At 52.6% G+C, this 18,876-nt stretch overlaps 2 protein-coding genes across 10 annotated transcripts in view; one reads left to right on the plus strand and one right to left on the minus strand.

The window, feature by feature from the left end:
- FKRP (fukutin related protein) lies at window positions 1-12,923 on the minus strand. 8 transcript variants are annotated; one of them, XM_081275268.1, is made up of 5 exons: window positions 12,126-12,267; window positions 11,263-11,324; window positions 9,922-9,985; window positions 3,232-4,870; window positions 1-3,186 (listed from the first exon to the last, which is right to left on the minus strand). In XM_081275268.1, exon 4 carries the CDS (start codon window positions 4,829-4,831, stop codon window positions 3,347-3,349), a length of 1,485 nt encoding a protein of 494 aa, XP_081131394.1. In that variant the 5' UTR covers window positions 4,832-4,870; window positions 9,922-9,985; window positions 11,263-11,324; window positions 12,126-12,267; the 3' UTR covers window positions 1-3,186; window positions 3,232-3,346. The 8 variants fall into 8 exon arrangements, with proteins under 8 accessions (XP_081131394.1, XP_081131393.1, XP_081131389.1 ...); XM_081275267.1 differs by having other exon boundaries at window positions 12,017-12,151; XM_081275263.1 differs by lacking the exons at window positions 9,922-9,985; window positions 12,126-12,267 and adding an exon at window positions 12,881-12,923 and having other exon boundaries at window positions 3-3,186.
- Window positions 12,402-18,876, plus strand: part of STRN4 (striatin 4) — a 23,322-nt gene continuing 16,847 nt past the window's right edge. For both annotated transcript variants that reach the window (XM_081275259.1, XM_081275260.1), the window contains exons 1-2: window positions 12,402-12,828; window positions 18,670-18,773. In XM_081275259.1, the coding sequence (XP_081131385.1) occupies window positions 12,547-12,828; window positions 18,670-18,773 (386 nt within the window). In that variant the 5' untranslated portion in view covers window positions 12,402-12,546. The remainder of the gene's footprint in view (window positions 12,829-18,669; window positions 18,774-18,876) is intronic.

The raw sequence follows: 18,876 nt of genomic DNA on the forward strand, positions 1-18,876 counted from the left end.
ATATTCTGGATATTAGGGCTCTATCTGAGGTGTGAGGGGTAAAAATTTGTTCCCAGGATGTAGGCTCTCTATTTACCTCTTTTATTATTTTTAGAAAGAGAATTTTTTTTTTTTTTTTTTTTAGTTTTCGGCGGACACAACATCTTTGTTTGTATGTGGTGCTGAGGATCGAACCCGGGCCGCACGCATGCCAGGCGAGCGCGCTACCGCTTGAGCCACATTCCCAGCCTTCTCTCTCTTAAAAAAAAAAAAAAAAAAAAGCAAGGTGCTAATCAACTCAGTGAGAATTGATTTACTTTATTTTCTAAATAAAATAAAAAATAGGGCTGGGGATGTGGCTCAGTGGTCAAGTGCCCCTCAGTTCAATTCCCAGTATCCACCCCCAACAAAAATGTAAAAAAAAAAAAAAAAGAAAAAAGAAAAAAAAGAAAGAATTGATGCACCTACATGTTTATATCATTGAACTAGTTGACCAGTTGCAATCCGCCCCCCCTCCCAGTACTGGAGACTGCCCAGGGGACTCTCCCACTGAGCCACATCCCCAGCCCTGTTTATCTTTTTGAGACAGGGTCTCATTAAGTTGCTGAGACTAGCCAAAATTTGTGATCCTCCTGCCAGCCTTCCATGTCACTGGGATTACAGGTCTGCATTATCATGCCCAGCTCAGCTGCAAAACATTTTAAATATGGTCTTTCCCTCCTGAACATCACTGGGACATATGAAAATTGTGGGAGGCAGGGCTGCTGCTTTACTGCGTGGTGGTGTCCCGCAGACTTGCAGAGGCCCCTCTGCTCAGGCCCTGCTTGCCAGGAGCCAGAAGTCATGTAATAACCTACATCCCTTCCGTTTCCAAAATGTTCCATATTCTTTGGGAACCATTGTGGTTCAGTGGTTGAAGGCAGAGGCTAGGTGCAGGAAGCCCAGCTTTGGATGTCTGAGACTGGGCCGCAAGCTTGTCTTTATTTCCTGGTTTCTAAAGCCCCCCCCTACCCCACCATTTCTATGTTAATGATGAACCCAGCCTAATTCCATTTTAAGATTGGGAGCAATCCCATCACAAAGTCATGAAAAGTTAATTTCTGTTTTACTATAAATTACTGAGGTTTCTAAACCTGTTTGGAATTCCTGCCCGTGCTCTGAACTCACCATACCTGGCTCCCCTTGACCAGATAACAACCCTCTCTGAAACCTCAGTGGAGCCTCATAAATTCTGATGTTGGGATCTGAATTTACTCCTTATCTTGAAATATCATGCCATGTAGATCATTAACCTGCTATCTGCCTTTGTATTATGCTTGTCAAAATCTTGTTAGCTGTAAGTTCTCAAGACACCCCTCCTTTGCAACTTTTTGTGCTTTTTTTTTTTATTGATTGTTCAAAACATTACAGAGCTCATGATATATCATCTTTCATACATTTGAACTTTTTGTGCTTTAAAACCTGGTTCCTGGAGAGCTGGGGGCTGATCTGTAGCCCGGCTTAGGGAGAGACCTGCTGGCCAGCTTTCTTTGTGTGAACAATATAAGCTTGCTTTAATTTAAAATTGGAGTCGGTGGCCTTTTCTTTGCAGTGAATTGCCTAAGAGCCACAGGATAATAGATGGCCACACGAGGATTCAGGCCTGGTCCTGATGTGGAGCTTCCCCTCTGAAGTACTTCACAGGGGCCCAGAGGCCGAGTGCTCTCACTGTCCCACTTCCCAGATACACGGCAAGGGTCCAAGTTCATACTGGGAGAAAGTGGCAGTGGTTTGAAGCCAGGCCTCTGCCACCTTGGAGCCTGTGCTTTTTTTTGAGCTGGCGTCTCACCATGTCGCTCAGGCTGGTCTTAAACTCTTGGGCTCAAGTGATCCTCCTGGCTCAGCCTCTCTAGTAGCTGGGACTACAGGCACTTGCCACCATGCCGGGATTCCTGTTTTTTTTTTTTGTTTGTTTCAAAGCACACTTAGGAGGTGTGCCGAGCAAGTCATTAGGATGCAGCAAGAAAATATAACACCCCCATTCATAATCATTCTTTATTTTTAAGTGGAATAATTTAATTAAGCCTTATTAGTAATACACAGACTGATAGTAGTACTTGTACATAATTTATAAATAAATACACATATCCTGGAGTACATGCTCAAACACTGCAGACTTTGAGGTGCATGATGGAAAAGGAAGGCTTAGCAGGTAACTGCTAAGTGGCATGGGACCCTCATGTCCCTCTGGGTTGCTGTTTCTAGAGGGGTCATCCTGAGAAAGTCAAGTATGAGCTCTGGGGCCTGATGGCCTGGGTTGAAGTCTCCAGTCTGCTACTCCCTAAGTTGTCTGACCTTGGGTCAGTGACTTCACCATTCTCACCTCAGTTTTCCTCACAGCAAAATGGACATAATAGCAGCAGTGGCTTTAGGTGGGTGAGGGATAAAGCTGAGGGATAAATCAGTCCATGTAAACACTAAGAACGATGCCTGGCTCCATAAACCTGATTACTGTTCACCCCTTGTGGGAAGTGGGGAAACAGGTGCAGAGAGTTGAAATACCGAGGTAATGAGCAGAGCCGGATCCAGAGCTCTCAGCCTGTTTCCTCCTTGTCAAGATGGGGTTAAGAGCAGCACGCACCTCAGTGGCTGACCCAGAGGAAAGAAGTCACATTCCCGGAGAATGGAGAGGCCCTGCGCCACAGGGCCTCTGAGAGAACAGCAAAGGCTTAAGAGACAGGATGGCTTTGCAGCAGGCACTGGGCTCAAGGAGGCCACCACGAGCGGGACAGATGCGCCCTCTAGTGCAGGAAGCAACCCCAGCAGCCAAGGATCCTGAGGGCTCCTGTTAAGACCCCCAATCCAGGCACTCGGGATCCTGCAGGATCCTGAAGCAGACTCGCCCAGGCCCAATGCGGAGGTGACAGAGCCAGGATTTAAGCTCGCCAGTCTGTCCCCAGACCCGACTCTCCATCCCTTTTTTTCGAACTCTCCCAGCCCCGTGGTGCAGGGCTCTTGGAATCTCTGGCTAAGCACTTCTCTGGACCGGGCCCTGAGGGACAGACTGGCATCTCTGGGCCTGACTACCAAATGCCAGCAGCTCCTTCAATTACTGTAATGGCCTGGGACATTCCCACACATAACCATCGCTCACAGTGGGCAGGATGTTTCTTCGGGCGCTTGGCCTGGGTCTCTCCCTGCCACAGCCAGGCTTCTCTTGTGCGCTTCCTCGCGTTTCTTTTTCGGTCAGTTCACCTGTCCCTTCTCCGGAACGTGCCCCCCCTCATTGTCAATCTAAGCTTCTCCACATCCAGACAGAACCCCCCCAAACAAAGGACATCTCTTCTGTCGTAATGTTCCCCAGACACCAGGTGAGGGCGTCAGGGCTTCAGCCGCCTGTCAAGCTCAGGAGCGCGGGGTTGGGGTACTCAGGGTTCTCAATGACTCCAGGGCCGAACTTGAGCTCCAGGAAGCGGCGGTAGTTATTAGGCGCCTGCGCCACAAAGCCGGCAAAGGGCAGGGGCACCAGAGGCTGCAGAAAGTGCTCAGGGAACTCGACATCCTGCCGGTGGTCCAGCCAGGTGTCCTTGGTCATGACCCCGTTGCGGGGGTAGAAGGGCCACAGATCTACATGCAGGTGGTTGCTCTCACTATACTGCACGCGGAAGAAGTCACCTTCTATGGCCTTCTCCCACACGAAGCCGCGCTCATCCACCACGGAGCCAGCCTCAGCCCCCCGCAGCTGCTCGCAGTTGCCCACATCCTCCAAGTAGATGCCCAGGTCCACATCGTAGTCCCACGGGATGATGTCCCCGTGGCGGGCCGCGCCTAGCAGCGAGCCGCCCTCCAGCCAGTAGCGCACGCCGGCCGCCTCGAGCACGCCCACCACGTAGCGCGCTGTCTCGCGGAGCGCGCGCAGGCAGCAGGGAGGCGTCCACCGCTCCTCGTAGAGATAAGCGGGGGTGTCACCCACCACTGTCCCGAAGCAGCGTGTGCTCTCCTTGCTGCAGCCAAACCACTCGAGCCTCCCGCCCTCCCAGCTCACCAGACGGATGCCGAGCGCACGGAGCAGAGACGCTCGTCGCGCGCGCCCCTCGCGCTCCGCCTTCCAGCGCGCGTGTGCTGTGGCCAGCGGGGGCTGGCGCGCCGCGGCGAATGGCAGGTCCAGCAGCTGCACCGCCCACCCTCGAAGGGAGGTCTGCAGGAAGAGGCTGGTGCCCACAGGCCGCGCCAGCGGCGCCGAGAGGTTGAACAGGTCCCGGGCACGCAGGAGCACCACAGCGTCCCCATCCAGGGCGTCACAACGGGGAGCAGTGGCTGCAGGGCCGTAGCGGGCAGTCCACTCTCTCAAGCTGACATTCAGGGTTAGACACCGGGCTGGGTTGGTTGTGGAGACAGGGGCCGCTACCAGGCGGGCACTTCCCCCCTTGAGGGCTTCCACCATGCGCTCCAGCTGGCCTGGTGACTCAGCCCGTGCCCCATCAGGCACCAGGGCCACAAACTCGGTGGCTACGTAGGTCTCTGGGCGCGAGGCCGCAGCAGGCCGGTCAAGGGCAGGCTGCAGCAGTGCCAGGCGAACGTTGGGGATACGGGGCAGGGCCAGGGGTGGGTAGGGGAGCGTGTCTGCCGCCACCACCACGGGCTGGGCTGGGTCCTGCTGTAGGAAAGAGTCCACCAGCTCGGGCACTGCGTTGTCAAAGGCCTCAAACTCCCGCACCAAGATGGTGACGCGGAGGCCGGTGGCAGATGCACGGCGGGGCCCCCGGGCCCGGGAGTTCCTGGGCTGGTGCTGCAGCCACGAGAAGTAGAAGAGAACCAGGAGGTTGAGGGTGATGGCGGCTGCCAGCGCAGCCTGACAGCGGGTGAGCCGCATGGGGCCGAAGTTAGGCCCTAGCTGGGCATCCAGGGCATCCTGGGGAGATGGGATGAAACGGGAGGCTGCAGCTGGTTGTCAGAGGCCCCTCCCTCAATCCTCAGCCTTGCCTTTCTCTCCCAGTTGTCTCAACGACCCCTTGGTGCTGGGGATGGAACTCAGGGCCTCCAGCATGCCAGGCAAGCCTCTGCAGAGCTCCTCCCCCAGACGCACTGCCCTTCTCTTCCCTACTTGGCTTTCATTCTGACTTCACTTCCTCCAGGAAACCTTCCCTGACCTTCCAGGCTGGATTACGCACCTGCCCTAGGCTCCTTAGGCATCCTGGGGTTGTTTCATACCAGCCTGGCCACTCTAAGCCATAAGTGCAAGGCTTTGTCCCTTACTAGATGGGGACACTCAAAGGCAGGACCAGAGGCTGTCTGTCTTGGTCACTGCTAGATCCCCAGTATCACTCAGGATGAAGCCATGCTGTGCTTTTAAAAGATTTTTTTCCCCCAAGTGAATCACTTTACATGTTCATTCTCATCCTTGGCCTATTCTGTCAACTTCTCATTCAGATTCCAAGTCAGTTATAAATACCCTGGCACCAATCCCAGGCCAACTTGCACCTTCCTCTCTACCATTCCTTCCACCAGGAGGCTGCCCTGATCTCTCCCTCCCGCAGGTGGCCCTGGCTCCAGAGCAGCGCTTAGACAGCAGCCCTCAACAATTCCCCAGCCTCTGCCTTCTGGACCCTTCTCATTTCCTCAAATCCTGTGCCATCCCATCATCTCCTTCCTGATGGTCAGTCAGATAATTTTGGTTCTACAAGAAAAGCCAAAAATGTTTGATTTTTTTTAAAATCAGAATCCTCCCCCTTTCTTTCTCTCTCTCTCTCTTTTTTTTTTTTTTTTTTTTTGGTACCATGGATTGAACCCAGGGGCGCTTAATCACTGAGCCACATCCTTAGCCCTTTTTATTTTGAGACAGGGTCTCACTAAGTTGCTGAGGATCTTGCTGAAATGCTAAGGCTAGTTTTGAACTTAAGATCCAGCCTCCTGAGCTGCTGGGATTACAAGTGTGTGCCACTGAACCTAGCCCCCCTCCCCCTTTCTTTTTTTGTGGTGCTGGGAATGGAACCCAGAGCCTCACACATTAGGCAATGCTCTACCACTGAGCTACATCCTCAGCCCCAGAATTATCCCAATTTAAAAGTGTTGGTCACTAACTGAATTAAAAAAAATGGTGTGGTTGCCAGGGGCAGGGGGCAGGGGGGGAGTTGTTGATGGGTACAGCATTTCAGGGTTGTTTTGTGTCTGTTTTTTGCAGTGCTGGGGACGGAACCCAGGGCCTCAGGCAAGTGCTCTGCCACTGAGCTGTACCCACAGTGTTTCAGTTTTACAAGATGCAAAACTCTGGAGTTGTTTTCCCAACAATATGAATGTATTTAACATCAGTGAACTGCACAATTAAAACTAGTTAAAATGGTATACTTTATATGTCTTTTTTTTATTTGCTTACCCAGTGCCTCACGCATGCTAGGCAAGTGCTTTCTACTGAGCCACAACCCCAGCCCACTTTATATGTATTTTATAACAATTTAAATTTTTTTAAAAAAGTGGAAGGGGTCACATCAAGGGAGGCTGCCAACACAGGAAACAATGTGTCCCTGTTCACTGGCCTCCAGATGGTGCTGTCTCCCTCTGCCCACCACAGGTTGGCGATGTCTGCACAGGTGGTGTAACTGGGTAATCCTACCTACAGCTAATCCTACCTCCTAAATACTTTTTACTCCTTCCTATTTCCTCAGCTTCCCCTCAACCCAGGTCCATCTAATTCCCATCCAACCTCCCCTAGGTCTCCTGCCCAAGTCCCCTCCTCTTAATAGTGAGGTGGTCTTCATAAAGCATGAATGTGACCTCTCCCTCCTTGCTGAGAATTTGCTACGGCTCCCTAGTGCCCAGGGAGAAAGTTAAAATTTCTTATAACATTCCACTTGTGTGTCCACCATACCAGCTTCATTGCCTATTGCACTCCCTATTCTGGTTTAGATAGGTGGTACCCCCAAAAGCTCATGTGTGAGACAATGCAACAAAGTTCAGAGGTGCGCTGACTGGGTTCTGAAAGCTTTAACCTAATCAGTGCATTCATCCTGGTAGTGATTATCTGGGTGGTAACTGTAGGCAGGTGGGGTGTGGCTGGAGGAGATGGGTCAATGGGACTTGTCCTTGGGGTTTACATTTTTGTCTGTCTGGAGGTGTGGGAAGCCATTCTGACACGTGATTGGGTGGCTCCCGTTGAGGGTCTGAGGCGCTTTGGCTGTGTCGGAGCTTTCCCGGCCCTTTCCTGAGGAGAGAGCCCATCCGTGTGGGGGTGTGCCTGACCACTGACCCCGGAGACCCAATCACTGACCCTGACCTTGGAGTGCAGCCCCCCCTCAACCTTCATTGGATGGAATTCTCCCCTGAATCTCTTGTTCCCCAATAAAAGGGCCCCCCCCCTCTCTCTCTCCTGCTAGCCCTGAGTAATCCTTGCTGCCCTGCTGGGCGGTTAGAGGAGGGAACCAGAGAGGGGAGCCGTCTCGGACCTAGCAATATAAATAAGGTAACTGAGTCTGTGTGTTTTATTTCGATCTCATCTAGCTAACTTTATGCCTAGAACCTCATTAATGAAACCATTGCGGTAGATGGAGGGGTTTATATTTTTGTCTGTCTGGAGGGGAGCTGTCTCTCTCTGCTTCCTGGTGTGATGGATGTTCTGAGTCGCTTTCCTCCACCGTCCGCTTCCACCATGATTTCTGCCTCACCTTAAACCCCAAGGAATTGGAGTTGGCTGTCTATGGACTCAGATCTCTGAAGCTATGAGCACCAAATAATTTTCCTCCTTAAAGTTGTTCTTGTTAGGTCTTTTGGTTACAGCAACGAAAAGCTGACTAAAACACCTCCCTTAAGCTCTGCCTAAGTTACCCAGAATGTTTTCTAAACTGGTCTTATTTCTAAGCAATTGCACATTCTGTTCCTTCTGTCTGGAAGGGTCTCCTATACCTTGGGCCTGGGTCCTGCCTGGTCTTTGCACCTTCTCTCTCCATCCATCCCAGTCTTTCTTGTCTTTCTTCAATTCAGTTTGGATAGCACTTAAGAATCTGAGTTGTTGTCACACCAGTAATCTCAATGACTAGGGAAGCTGAGGTTGGAGGATTTTAAGTTCAAGGCCAGCCTCAGTAATTTAGAGACTCAGCAATTGAGAGTCCCTCAAGAATTTAGCAAGACCATGTCTAAAAATAAGAAAAAGGACTAGGGCAGTAGCTCAGTGGTAAAACACTCCTATGTACAATCCCCAGTATTGCCCCCTCCACAAGAATCTGAGCTGTACTTCAAGAGTGACTTCTGAGAGCTGGAAGCAGCAGTGCACATCTATAATCTCAGTGACTCATGAGGCTGAGGCAGAAGGATCGCAACTTAGCAAGGCCCTGCCTCAAACTAAAAAATAAAAAGGGCTGAGGATGTGGCTCAGTAATTAAGCACTCCTGAGTTCTAGCCCCAACACACACACACACACGAAGAATGACTTCTGAGCTGGGGATGTAGCTCAGTGGCAAAGCACTGCCTGGTGTGCACATGAAGCCCTGGGTTCCATCCCCACACTGGGGGAAAAAAGAAAGCACTAGGTGCATGCAGTGGGACCTGTAGTCTCAGCCACTTGGGAGGCTGAGGTAGGAGGATCACTTGAACCCAGGCAGAAGCTCAAGGTCAGCTTTGCAAACATAGCAAGATCCTATCTCAAATAAATAAAAAATAACTTTCCAATTTTAGAACATTGGAATTGCCTTCCGGGCCTTAGATTGATCTTTCCCCCATCAATCTTTCAACATCAGTCTGTTGAACTAAATACACCAAATACTGTTCTAGGTATTGTAGCTACAGCCATGGACACACAGAAAATATTCCTGTTCTCGTGGAACTTATGTGGAGGTGAGAAACTTTGAAACCACAGAATCTTCTGGGCTTGAAAAAAATCTTAAAACTGCCAAGCACAGGGCTGGGTTTGGGGCTCAGTAGTAGAGCACTCACCTAGCACGTGTGAGGTACTGAGTTCGAACCTCAGCACCACAAAAAAATAAAATGAAGATACTGTGTTCATTTACAACAAAAAACAAACAAACAAACAAAAATTGCCGGGCATGATGATGCATGCCTGTAATCCCAGCAATTTAGGAGGTGGAGGCAGGAGGACTGCAAGTTTGAGGTCAGCCTGGGCAACTTAGAGACACCCTGTCTCAAAATAAAATACAAAGGGGTGGGGATGGAGCTCAGTGGCAAAGTGCACCTGGGTTCAACCCCAATACAAAAGCAAAAACAAAACAAATGAGTTTTATTCCCCAGGAGCACAGAAGTGGTCCTTAGATAGTTTCAGAGCCTTCCAATTCTTGATGGTCAGCGAGAGACCATCTTCTTTTTTTTTTTTTTGAGAGAGAGAATTTTTAATATTTTTAGTTCTCGGCGGACACAACATCTTTGTTGGTATGTGGTGCTGAGGATTGAACCCGGGCCGCACACATGCGAGGCGAGCACGCTACCGCTTGAGCCACATCCCCAGCCCGAGAGACCATCTTCTTACTTCCATCTTTGTCTCATTGCATTTCCACACTCAGTGCCTAGAGGGATCCTGTTAACACTCAAACTAGATCCTCCCCTGTTTCAACCGTCCCCAACCTTCTCACTCAAAGGAGAAGTCCAAGCCACGTGTGGTGGCACAGGCCTGTAATCCCAGCGGCTCGGGAGATGGACACAGGAAGATCATGAGTTCCAAGTCAGCCTCAGCAACTTAGCAAGGCACCAAGCAACTCAGTGAGACCTGTCACTACTGAAAATACAAAATAGGGCTGGAGATGTCGCTCAGTGGTCAAGTGCCCCTGGGTTCAATCTCCAGGACCGAAAAAAAAAAAAAAAAAAAAAACCAAAACCCAGAAGTCCATGTCCTCGCAGTTGCCCATGAGGCCCCACACGAGCACCATCCTTTCCTACTTGCTTATTCAGCTCCAGCCACAGAGGCCCCCAAACTCCATTCTTCAAACACACTCAGGATTCTCTAGCTGCCGAACTGCCTCTTACCTGTCTGGATGCTCCTCCCTTGTGGCCTGCAGGTCTTTGCTCGAGTCACCTTCCAATGGCCATCCTATTTAACAAGCATGTCCCTAACACCCACATACTTCCTCTCCCATCCCTGCCTTAGTTTTCTTCCCTACTGCTAGCATCATTATTGTCAGGGTTCCCATGGAAGCCAGAAACCTATTTTGTCCCTGCTCAGTGCCTGGCTTACAGCCAGTGCCCAATAAACATGTGTTGCATGAAGGAGTGACTTCAAGTTGTTAAGATGGGGAGCCTGCGGTTCAGAGGTGGGAAGGATGCAGGAAAGGGCCCAGGTCCTCCAAGTCCACGTTTTGTCTGGCTGACTATGGGCCAGGAGGTGACCAGCAGGGCAGAGGACAGATATTGAGTTCTTAGTGACCTGAGGACTTGATGGCCAAGGAGGAGGTGCTACTTGCTGGGGAGGGTGTGAGGGGAGGACAAAGGGATCATCTAGTATCCCGATTAGGTTGGTCTTGGCTTTGCCAACTGTAAGTACCACAGACTCTTCCATGAGGGCAAGGTGGATGACTGATGACTGTGAAGCCCTGAATGTTCTACATGTTCTGCATCAAGATACAGCAACATCAACAATTTTATCAGCTCACAATGTGTCTGGCCCTGACACTTCCTATGTATTCACTGTTCTAAGCACTTCACTCGTTTAATCCTTATATATGATCACATTTAAGGATGAGTTAACAGGCCTACAGACTTAAAGTCACTTGCTCAAGGTCACACAGACAGGAAATGGTAGACCCAGAATTTGATCCAAGAAGCTGGTCCTAGAGTTATGCTTTAAATCAATAAACTCTTCTGCTTCTCCTGGGGCTGACACTACAGCCCAACTCTTGATCTATCTTCAGTAAGCCTTCCCCAGCCCTAATTTGATGTGTCCATGAATATGTGAATACGGCATTGTAATTAATTATTTCAACTCAGTAACTCAATGGATATTTCTTCAGTGCTCTCTCTGTGCCAGACTCCATGTTCTGAGAACCAGGATGCAGGAGGTAGGCATTGGCTCAGGGCTGCCTTCCAGATGTGAGAAAACAGACAAAAACCAAATACCTTATAGACGGGCAAAAAAACAGAAGAGGGCATGAGAGGAAAACAGGGAACTTGCCAGAAAGGTGGTCAGGGGAGGTGAGAAGAGTGTATTGCTTTCTCCTTTCCACACAAAACACTGTAAGTATGCTGCTCTCATCTGGTGTGAACCTCCACCCATGCAGCAGGCAGAAAAACTGAGTTCTATGTGGGGAAGCCTTTGGGGATAAGGAAAGGGCAGTTCACGTGAGAGTGCTATGACACTGAGGGACTTCTTACCTCCTAGGTTGCAGGCTGGGGGAGCTCCAGGAGGGTGGTTCCAGCCCGACTGAGCTGCTCTGCTGAGGAAAGGAGAACCAGAAAACCCCAAGTCAGCCAATTCTGCACAATAGAGCCTAATTTCATACTGCCACAAAAGTGGCATCTACAAGGTCAGGGAATCCTTTTTCTTAAAGTCCCATAAGTTTGGGCACCAAATGGGGCATCTCAGGAGAGGGGTGGGGTGGGTGGGAGGGATGACAGTTATAGCAACCTTTAACCATGCCTCTCTCATGAATATGTCCAGAAAAGGTAAGGCTAAAAGTGACAGAAACTGTTACCATGACAACCTTTCTCTAGACACACTCCACCCCCTAGAGACAATTCTGAAAATCCCCTACCTTGTTGGGCCTGGTTCTTAGGGTCACCTGGTGGGGAGGGGCTGTTACTGTAGCAACAAACACTTGGTCTTTCTAGTTTCTCACATCCTTGGGGATGGTCCAGGCCCTGTAACCATAGCAACTGCCTGGAAACAGCATCTCCTCCTCTAAATAAAAACACCTGGTTGGTTTGATCCATGGACCTCCCAGGATGAGAAGAGGGAGATGGTTACTATGGCAATGCCACCTGGGTGGCTACAAAGGAGGGGCTGGGGAAGAGTTTTTTCTCAGTGTCCTTAGGGCTGGGGTCCTTTCTACCTGAGTGCTAGGTGAGGGGAGTTGCCACTGTAACTGATGTGGGCAAGGGCAGAAGGACCCCCAGGGACATAGGTTACCTTAGCAACCTACTCCTGGGGCTGAGACAGGAGAGGTTTGGAGCTCCATAACCACAAAGGGGAAGGGGAGACTGAAGGCTCCAAGCTGGGAGTTACCACGATAACCCACCTAGCCAGAAATCAGCAGGGGCCACTGCTGAAATCACCCCCGGGGGCCCCCTTCTCTCTCAAAGAGTGAAAGCGATTGTTCAGCGGTGTCCTGGGGTCTGGTTGGGGTACAACCCTCTCTTTGGAGTGAAGGGGGAGGAGCGGAGCAGAAAACTGCCCCTTCCCAAGCCTGCAAGGGCGGACGCCGCGCGGGAACTGGGTCTCCTTTGCCCTCCTCCAAGCGCGCCCCACCGCCCCGCCCCTGCCCTCACCCCCACGCGCACGCGCGCCTTCGGGGTCGACCCGGGTGGGCGAGGCTCGCGCCCGGCCCGGTGCTCGTCACCGCCTCTCCCCGTACCCCGCCAAGAGCGCGCGCGGGGGGTTGGCGCGGCCGCGCAGGCGCGCGAGGCACAGCGGGCGCGCGGGCCGGCCCCGGGGCCTCCATGATGGAGGAGCGAGCGGCCGCCGCGGTCGCTGCCGCTGCCTCCTCCTGCCGCCCGCTCGGCTCCGCCGCGGGCCCCGGACCGACTGGGGCGGCCCCGGTATCTGGCCCTGCTCCGGGGCCCGGCCCGGCAGGTAAGGGAGGCGGCGGCGGAGGCAGCCCCGGGCCCACGGCGGGTCCGGAGCCCCTGAGCCTGCCCGGGATCCTGCACTTTATCCAGCACGAGTGGGCGCGCTTCGAAGCCGAGAAGGCGCGCTGGGAGGCCGAGCGCGCCGAGTTGCAGGTGAGCGCTGCCCGGGACCCCCGACCCCCCGCCCGGCCCGGCCCGGCCTCACCCGCCGCCGCCGCCGCCGCCATCTTGGAGCAATGGCCGCCGGGACGGCCGGGGGGGCGGGAGGTAGCCGCGACTGTCCCACGGAGCAGGTGGGGGCCGGTCCGAGTGGGGTCCCGAGAGCCCCGGGGCGGTAGGGGCCCGGGACGGCTCGGAGAGGGAGCGGAGGGGCCCGCGGCCGGGATGGACCGACCCTGAGAAAGGGGCGGAGGAAGCCGAGCCGGCTAGAGGGGGAGTGAGCGCACCCGGGCAGGGGCTCCGAGAGGCGGCTCGGGCCGGAGGAAGCTCCCGAGAACTCGGGAAGGGCGCTCAGAGGAGTGGAGGGCTCTGCAAGATCCGAGCGGTCCCGGACCGGAGTGGACAGGAGCTCGCAAGGGCCGAGGGATTCCCACCCGCGAGCCCGTCCCCGACCTGCTGCGGGTGGGAGGTTGAGCTGGGTCCCGGGCTCCTGGTGGGATAGCGGGCGCGCCTGGGAGGACTTGGTGCGCGCTGGGCTCGAGAGAGCGGGTCGGGTTGGGGGAGCCGGGAGGAGTGAGGAGAGGAAGTCCGGGAGTCTGGAATGGGGTGTGTTACGGGGCGTTTGGACCCGAGGAACTGAAAGATGGATGTGTGAGGACGACTCCGGGTTTCGAGAGGAAACTTTAGGGAGCCCCGGCATGTGTGGCAGAGGGCAGGGGAGGGGGTCCCGGGGTGGAAGTGTGGACAGGGTAGAGGACGTACCCTAGGGACAGTGTGGGGTGCTTGAGAGTGGGGGGAGCACCAGTTTGGGGGTTTGGAGGAGTGGGAGTGATGGCCCTGACACGGGAGGTGTGTGTAGGATGTCAGGTAAAAAGAGCCCTGAACTGGAGTGGGACGGTGTCTGCGGGGAGAAGGGGGCCTGGGATGGGAACAATGAAAGGGAATGGAGGTGCCCAGAGTGATGCTTTAGGGGAACATTTTGTACAGCAGGATGGTGTCTGTGGAAGATCCTGAGATGAACCCTGTGATTTGTGGAGGGTGGGGGGGATGTGCCCTGGGATGCTGCAGGGAAGAGTCTGAGGGATTGGGCTAGCTTTTGTGACCTTGAGGAGTGTGGGTCATTTTTGGACAGTGTCAAGAAAAGTTTGGGGATCAGAGAGGTGAGGATTTGAAAAGATCAGGGATGGGCTGCCAGGTGTCCTAGGACTCCCAAGCTGGGAGTGTATTATTAGCCGAAGTTGTCAGTACTTGATTCTAGCAGCCCATCTTTGCTCTTTGATTTGCTGCTTCCTATCTAGGGCCCACATAAAGAACTGATTAGAATTTTGATGATGGGCTTGATAAAAAGCATCCCACAGTTGCCCCTTCCCCCAGTCCTAGCTGAGTGGTGGCTGAGGCTCTGGTTGAGTTAGGAGAGGAATCCTTACATAAGTGAGCCTCACTTTTGTGGCTCACTCTATACTTTCCAAGTTCTTTCCCAGCATACATCTCATTAGATCTTGTCAATACCCCATTATGTAGGCAGGGCCAACGTCATTACCTCACTCAGCAATAATCATAACAGCTGCTATTTATTCAGTGCATATTAATGTGCTATGCACTGTATTAGGCACTTTAGGTACACACTCTCATTTGATTCTTGCAACATCCTAGAGAGTAAATGATGTTAGCCCTCCCTTTTTAAATAAAAGCAGAAGAGGAAACAGGTTTGGGGAGAGCAAAGGATTTATGAAGGATCCTTGAGGCTGGACTGTGTTCCCTTCCTTTTTTCCACCCAATCCGGATAAGAAATTGTCCTAGATGGCCTCCCCAGGTCACCCAATGGTCATAGCAGAGTTTGAGCTGAATCCTGGTCTGTGAAACTTCACACCAGTGCATCCTACACCACCCATTAACCACCTTCTCATCTTTTTCTAGTGAGAGAAAAGCTATGTGTATCCCATGTCTTAGTGACCCTTCTTGAATTTGAGGGGAACTTACGGGGAGCACTGGGCTAGGCTCTATTCTCTTATCTGGTCTCTAGCACCACTTACCTTATGCTTTTGTTACATTAGCAAAAATTAAAACATTTTACGGGTGTGCAGTGTGGGGGCACACATCTGTAATCCTGGTGACTTGGTAGGCTGAGGCAGGAGAATCTAAAGTTTGAGGCCAGGCCAGCCTCAGCCACTGAGTGAGACCTTGTCTCAAAGTTAATAAATAAATAAATAGGGCTGGGGATGTAGCTCAGTGGTAGAGCACCTTTGGGTTCAATCCTCAAAGCTGAAAAAAAAAAGAGTGGTGAATATGCTTATTTCCCTGGGTAAAGCGGATTGTCTGGGTGGCGTTGTGGAGGGAGCAGATGTTTGCTCCTCAATTGGTGCCATGCCACAGTGCCCCAGCGCTGTCCATTCCCATCAGCGGCACCTCTTCTCGCACACCTTTCCTATAGCACTGCAGACTCTGCTGCGCCAGCAGTGTCAGGTAACTTCTGATGAACTGGGAAGAGCTGAGCCGGCTGCTTCTCGCACAGACCTGCTGTGTAGCCAGTGCTCAGGACGAGGTTCTACCAGGAGGCACCAAGATTTTGGAGTGGGGAGGTAGTGCAGATCCAGTCTGATAATAAGTGGTAGTGTATTCACGGGGATTCCAAGAAGTAGGCTATGCTTTTTGCCCCTCAGAAACTTGCAGGCCCCCAGAGGAGGGTGGTTTGCGCAGGAGTCTGCACAGATTGCACACGCTCACGCAGTTGCATGCAATTGTAGGGCTCTGCCCTGGTGCCGTGTGCTGTGTTCTGAAAGGGAAGCTCTCTAAGGACCAGAGGAACCCTTTGCGGAGGGTTCCGACCCAGACATTCATGTGGGAGCAGGTGTGGTGCCTGTCCCAGGGGGTTTGGGATCTTGTGGGAACTCTTCTCTGCCAGGAGCTGTGGGAACTTGTGAGGGAGGAGCTGAGGTGCTACAGGGCTTCAGGCATTGCATGGGGACCCTGGGACAGAAAGGCAGGCGTGAAGAAGCAACAGTTCCCAGAGGGAAGCCTGGGAGCTGCTGCCTTTCTAAAGACAGGGAAGAGCTGGGGAGAGGCGGCCACCATGTCTCAGAACTATATATGTTGTAGTTGGACACAAAACTTTTATTTTACTTGTTTATTTTTGTATGTGGTGCTGAGGATCAAACCCTGGGTCTCGCACATGCGAGGCGAATGCTCTACCACTGAGCCACAATCCCAGCCCCAAGAACTATGGTTATTTTGGTGAGGGTGTCTTCTATCTGTCTGGCCAGAGGGAGAGGCAGTGGGTGGGTATGGTGAGCAGAGAGCTTCTAGATCCCAGGCTCGCCTGCCACCCTGGCTCACAGATCAAATAGAGCTGCTGGCGCTTGCTGGTGTTGCTGGGAGGCTGACTGGCCACCTACATTTCCCCTTTTTGGTGGGATTCCACCAGTCCGAGACACTTGAACCACATATTTCTTGTTCTCTTTTGTCCCTTCTCTGCCAGAGAAACAGAAGGGGACAACAGAGCAGAGTGGGCTGAGATCCTTGCATTGTAGCCAACAGGGGATCCAGCATGGAAGGAAAGACGCTGGGAGGTAGAAGTACCCGTGGGGACAGCTGAGAAGGGCAGGCCGGGGCAGACCCAGGGCTGCTCAGCGTGGACCCTCCCTGGCTACTCTCCCTCCATCCACCTTCCCAAATGAGGTATAGAGGAGGTTTGGGTACTGAGAAGACACACAGGACAGAAGTTCGCGCTTCTGAGATGTTGATCACATGGGGAGTCTGCCTACAGGCCCAGGATATTCAAGTGAATACATGTTGATTAAAGTCTTAGGAGGGAAAAGGTCCTCTCGGTGGATAAGTGAGGTGTCTTGCCGTAGCATATCTGATGATGTGTTTATGTGCTGCTTGTTAGTCCCATAGCCCCTATTAGAATATAAACCCTGTCTTGTTCTGTTCTGCACCCTGATTCATAGTTTGGGCTTAAATAGTTTGTGGATTAAATGAACAGCTATCCTTTTGTCATACATTAGTGTGTGTATCCCTTCTTCTTTGTTCATAAAGAGGCGCACCATTGCAGGTATGCCTGTAGAACACATTCCTAGAGGTGGAACTGATAGGACAAAAGCAAGGTTGTGGAACCTCTGTTTATTTAGCTACTAGGATTCGGACCTGAGGGTGCTCTACCACTGAGCCACACTCCCAGCCCATTTTATTTTATTTTGATACCAGCGTTTTAACCCAGGGGTACTTGACCACTGAGCCACGCACGTCCCTAGCCCTTTTTATAATTTATTTAGAGACAGCGTCTTGCTAAGTTTCCTAGAGCCTCACTAAGTTGCTGAGGCTGGCTTTGAACTCATAATCCTCCTGCCTCAGCCTCCCGAATTGCTGGGATTACAGGCATGCACCCCTATGCCTGGCTGAATCTCTTTCTAGATACTGCCAGGTTGCCCTCCAGGAAGGGTTCATTAATTCATGGCCCTACCAAGTGTACAAATGTGCCTGTGTCCCTGGCCTGGGCCAGTGCTAAGTATCACTTAGTATGTGCTCAATTCTCAGCCGACCTGAGGGCAGTTCCTGGTCCCTGGGGCACGACAGGGGTGATAGCAGGCCTGGGGCATGGGGTCGTGCCCTGCTCCGGGTGCATGGGCTGGAGGTCAGGGTCCTGGCAGCCCATGGCAAGGAATAGTGGTGTGGGTGGGCATCTGAGAGGCTGCCCTGGGCAGAGCAAAGCTTAAAGGAAGATATCTAGGGTCGGCCTGGGGGGCTTCCGGGAGAGCCTTGTATTTCTTCAACAGGTATGTGATATACAGGGAGCTCTGTGGCCGGAAGACGTAGTTGTCTAGCAGGGCAGGGGGCCTGTGGTCCGTAGCGTTCCTGCCTGACGGGCCTTGCCTCTCTCAGGGATCCTAGCTCCCCAGAGGAAATGGGCCCATTTTAAAGTTTCAAAAGGATGGACAGAGAATAAAAATAGCAAGAGAGGCGGAAGGAGGAGCTGGCATCTGCTAGCCCTCATTCTGGGCTGGGCCTTGGCTGAGGAGAATGGAACACATGAGGAGGTGCTCTCGTGCACCCCATTTTCTAAAGGGCCAGAGGCTGGCTCGATGCTCTGCCTAAGCTAATGCAGCAAATAAGTGACTAAGCCAGGACTGGAGCTCAGGCTGTCTCAGGCTGGAACGTGGAGCCCTTGGGGAGAAGCCAGGGATGAGCCGCGTGCTCAGGGCTTTGGCAGAGGTCTTCAGGAACACGATCAGGGGCCAAGATCCTGCCTCGAAGGCCGTTGGCCCCTTGTTTCCAAATGACCTGTTGACAGAAGAGCAGACCGGGGCAGTCTGAGCCAACAGATGGTGTGAAATGCTTGGCAGGAGCCCTGTCTGGCACATGTCCCTCATGCCCTGGGTGTGACATCGGGATGGTTGGTCCCCATGGTGGGGGTCGGGTAGTAAAGTTTCTGCATTGCAGTTGGAGCTGAGCTAAGCCACCTACTCTTGTCCCTAAGCTCCAGAAGTAACTTCCTACGCCTCCCAGAGACAGATGCTCTGGAAAGAATAGTGGGACACCACCTCCACCCGCCACCTTAGGGGTAACAGCTGACTTGATGCTGGAAGGGAGGTCGAGGGCCTGCATCTCACTTCATCCCCTCCTCTGCCGGCCTTGACCAGCAGCCAAGTCAGACCCACCCTGGCCCCATTTTCATTTTTGGGCTGAGCACTCCTGTTCAGATTTTTCATGTGGTGACATGACTGGGAACTCCGGAGGCAGGTCCAGCATGTCTGGCCAGTGCCCTGGGGCTGTACGTGAGTGAGTGAGTGACACCATCACTGAGCCCTGAGACCCTCTTCCTCTCCCTTTTGTCCCCAGGCTCAAGTGGCCTTCCTCCAGGGAGAAAGGAAAGGGCAAGAAAACCTAAAGACTGACCTGGTGCGGCGGATCAAGATGTTGGAGTACGCGCTGAAGCAGGAAAGGTGAGTCCTGCCGCCTGCTTGTCCTGACCTCTGAGAGGTCTGTGGGCCATATGCCTTTCGACTGCAGGCGCTCGAGGACCAGGCATCCTCTTTCTGTCATCCT

Source organism: Spermophilus citellus (genome assembly GCF_964194105.1).
Source record: "Spermophilus citellus genome assembly, chromosome: 18".
NCBI lineage: Eukaryota > Metazoa > Chordata > Mammalia > Rodentia > Sciuridae > Spermophilus > Spermophilus citellus.

Bases quoted from the DNA above. Each gene is read 5' to 3' on its own strand.
- FKRP (XM_081275268.1), bottom strand. From the start codon at position 4,831: ATGCGGCTCACCCGCTGTCAGGCTGCGCTGGCAGCCGCCATCACCCTC.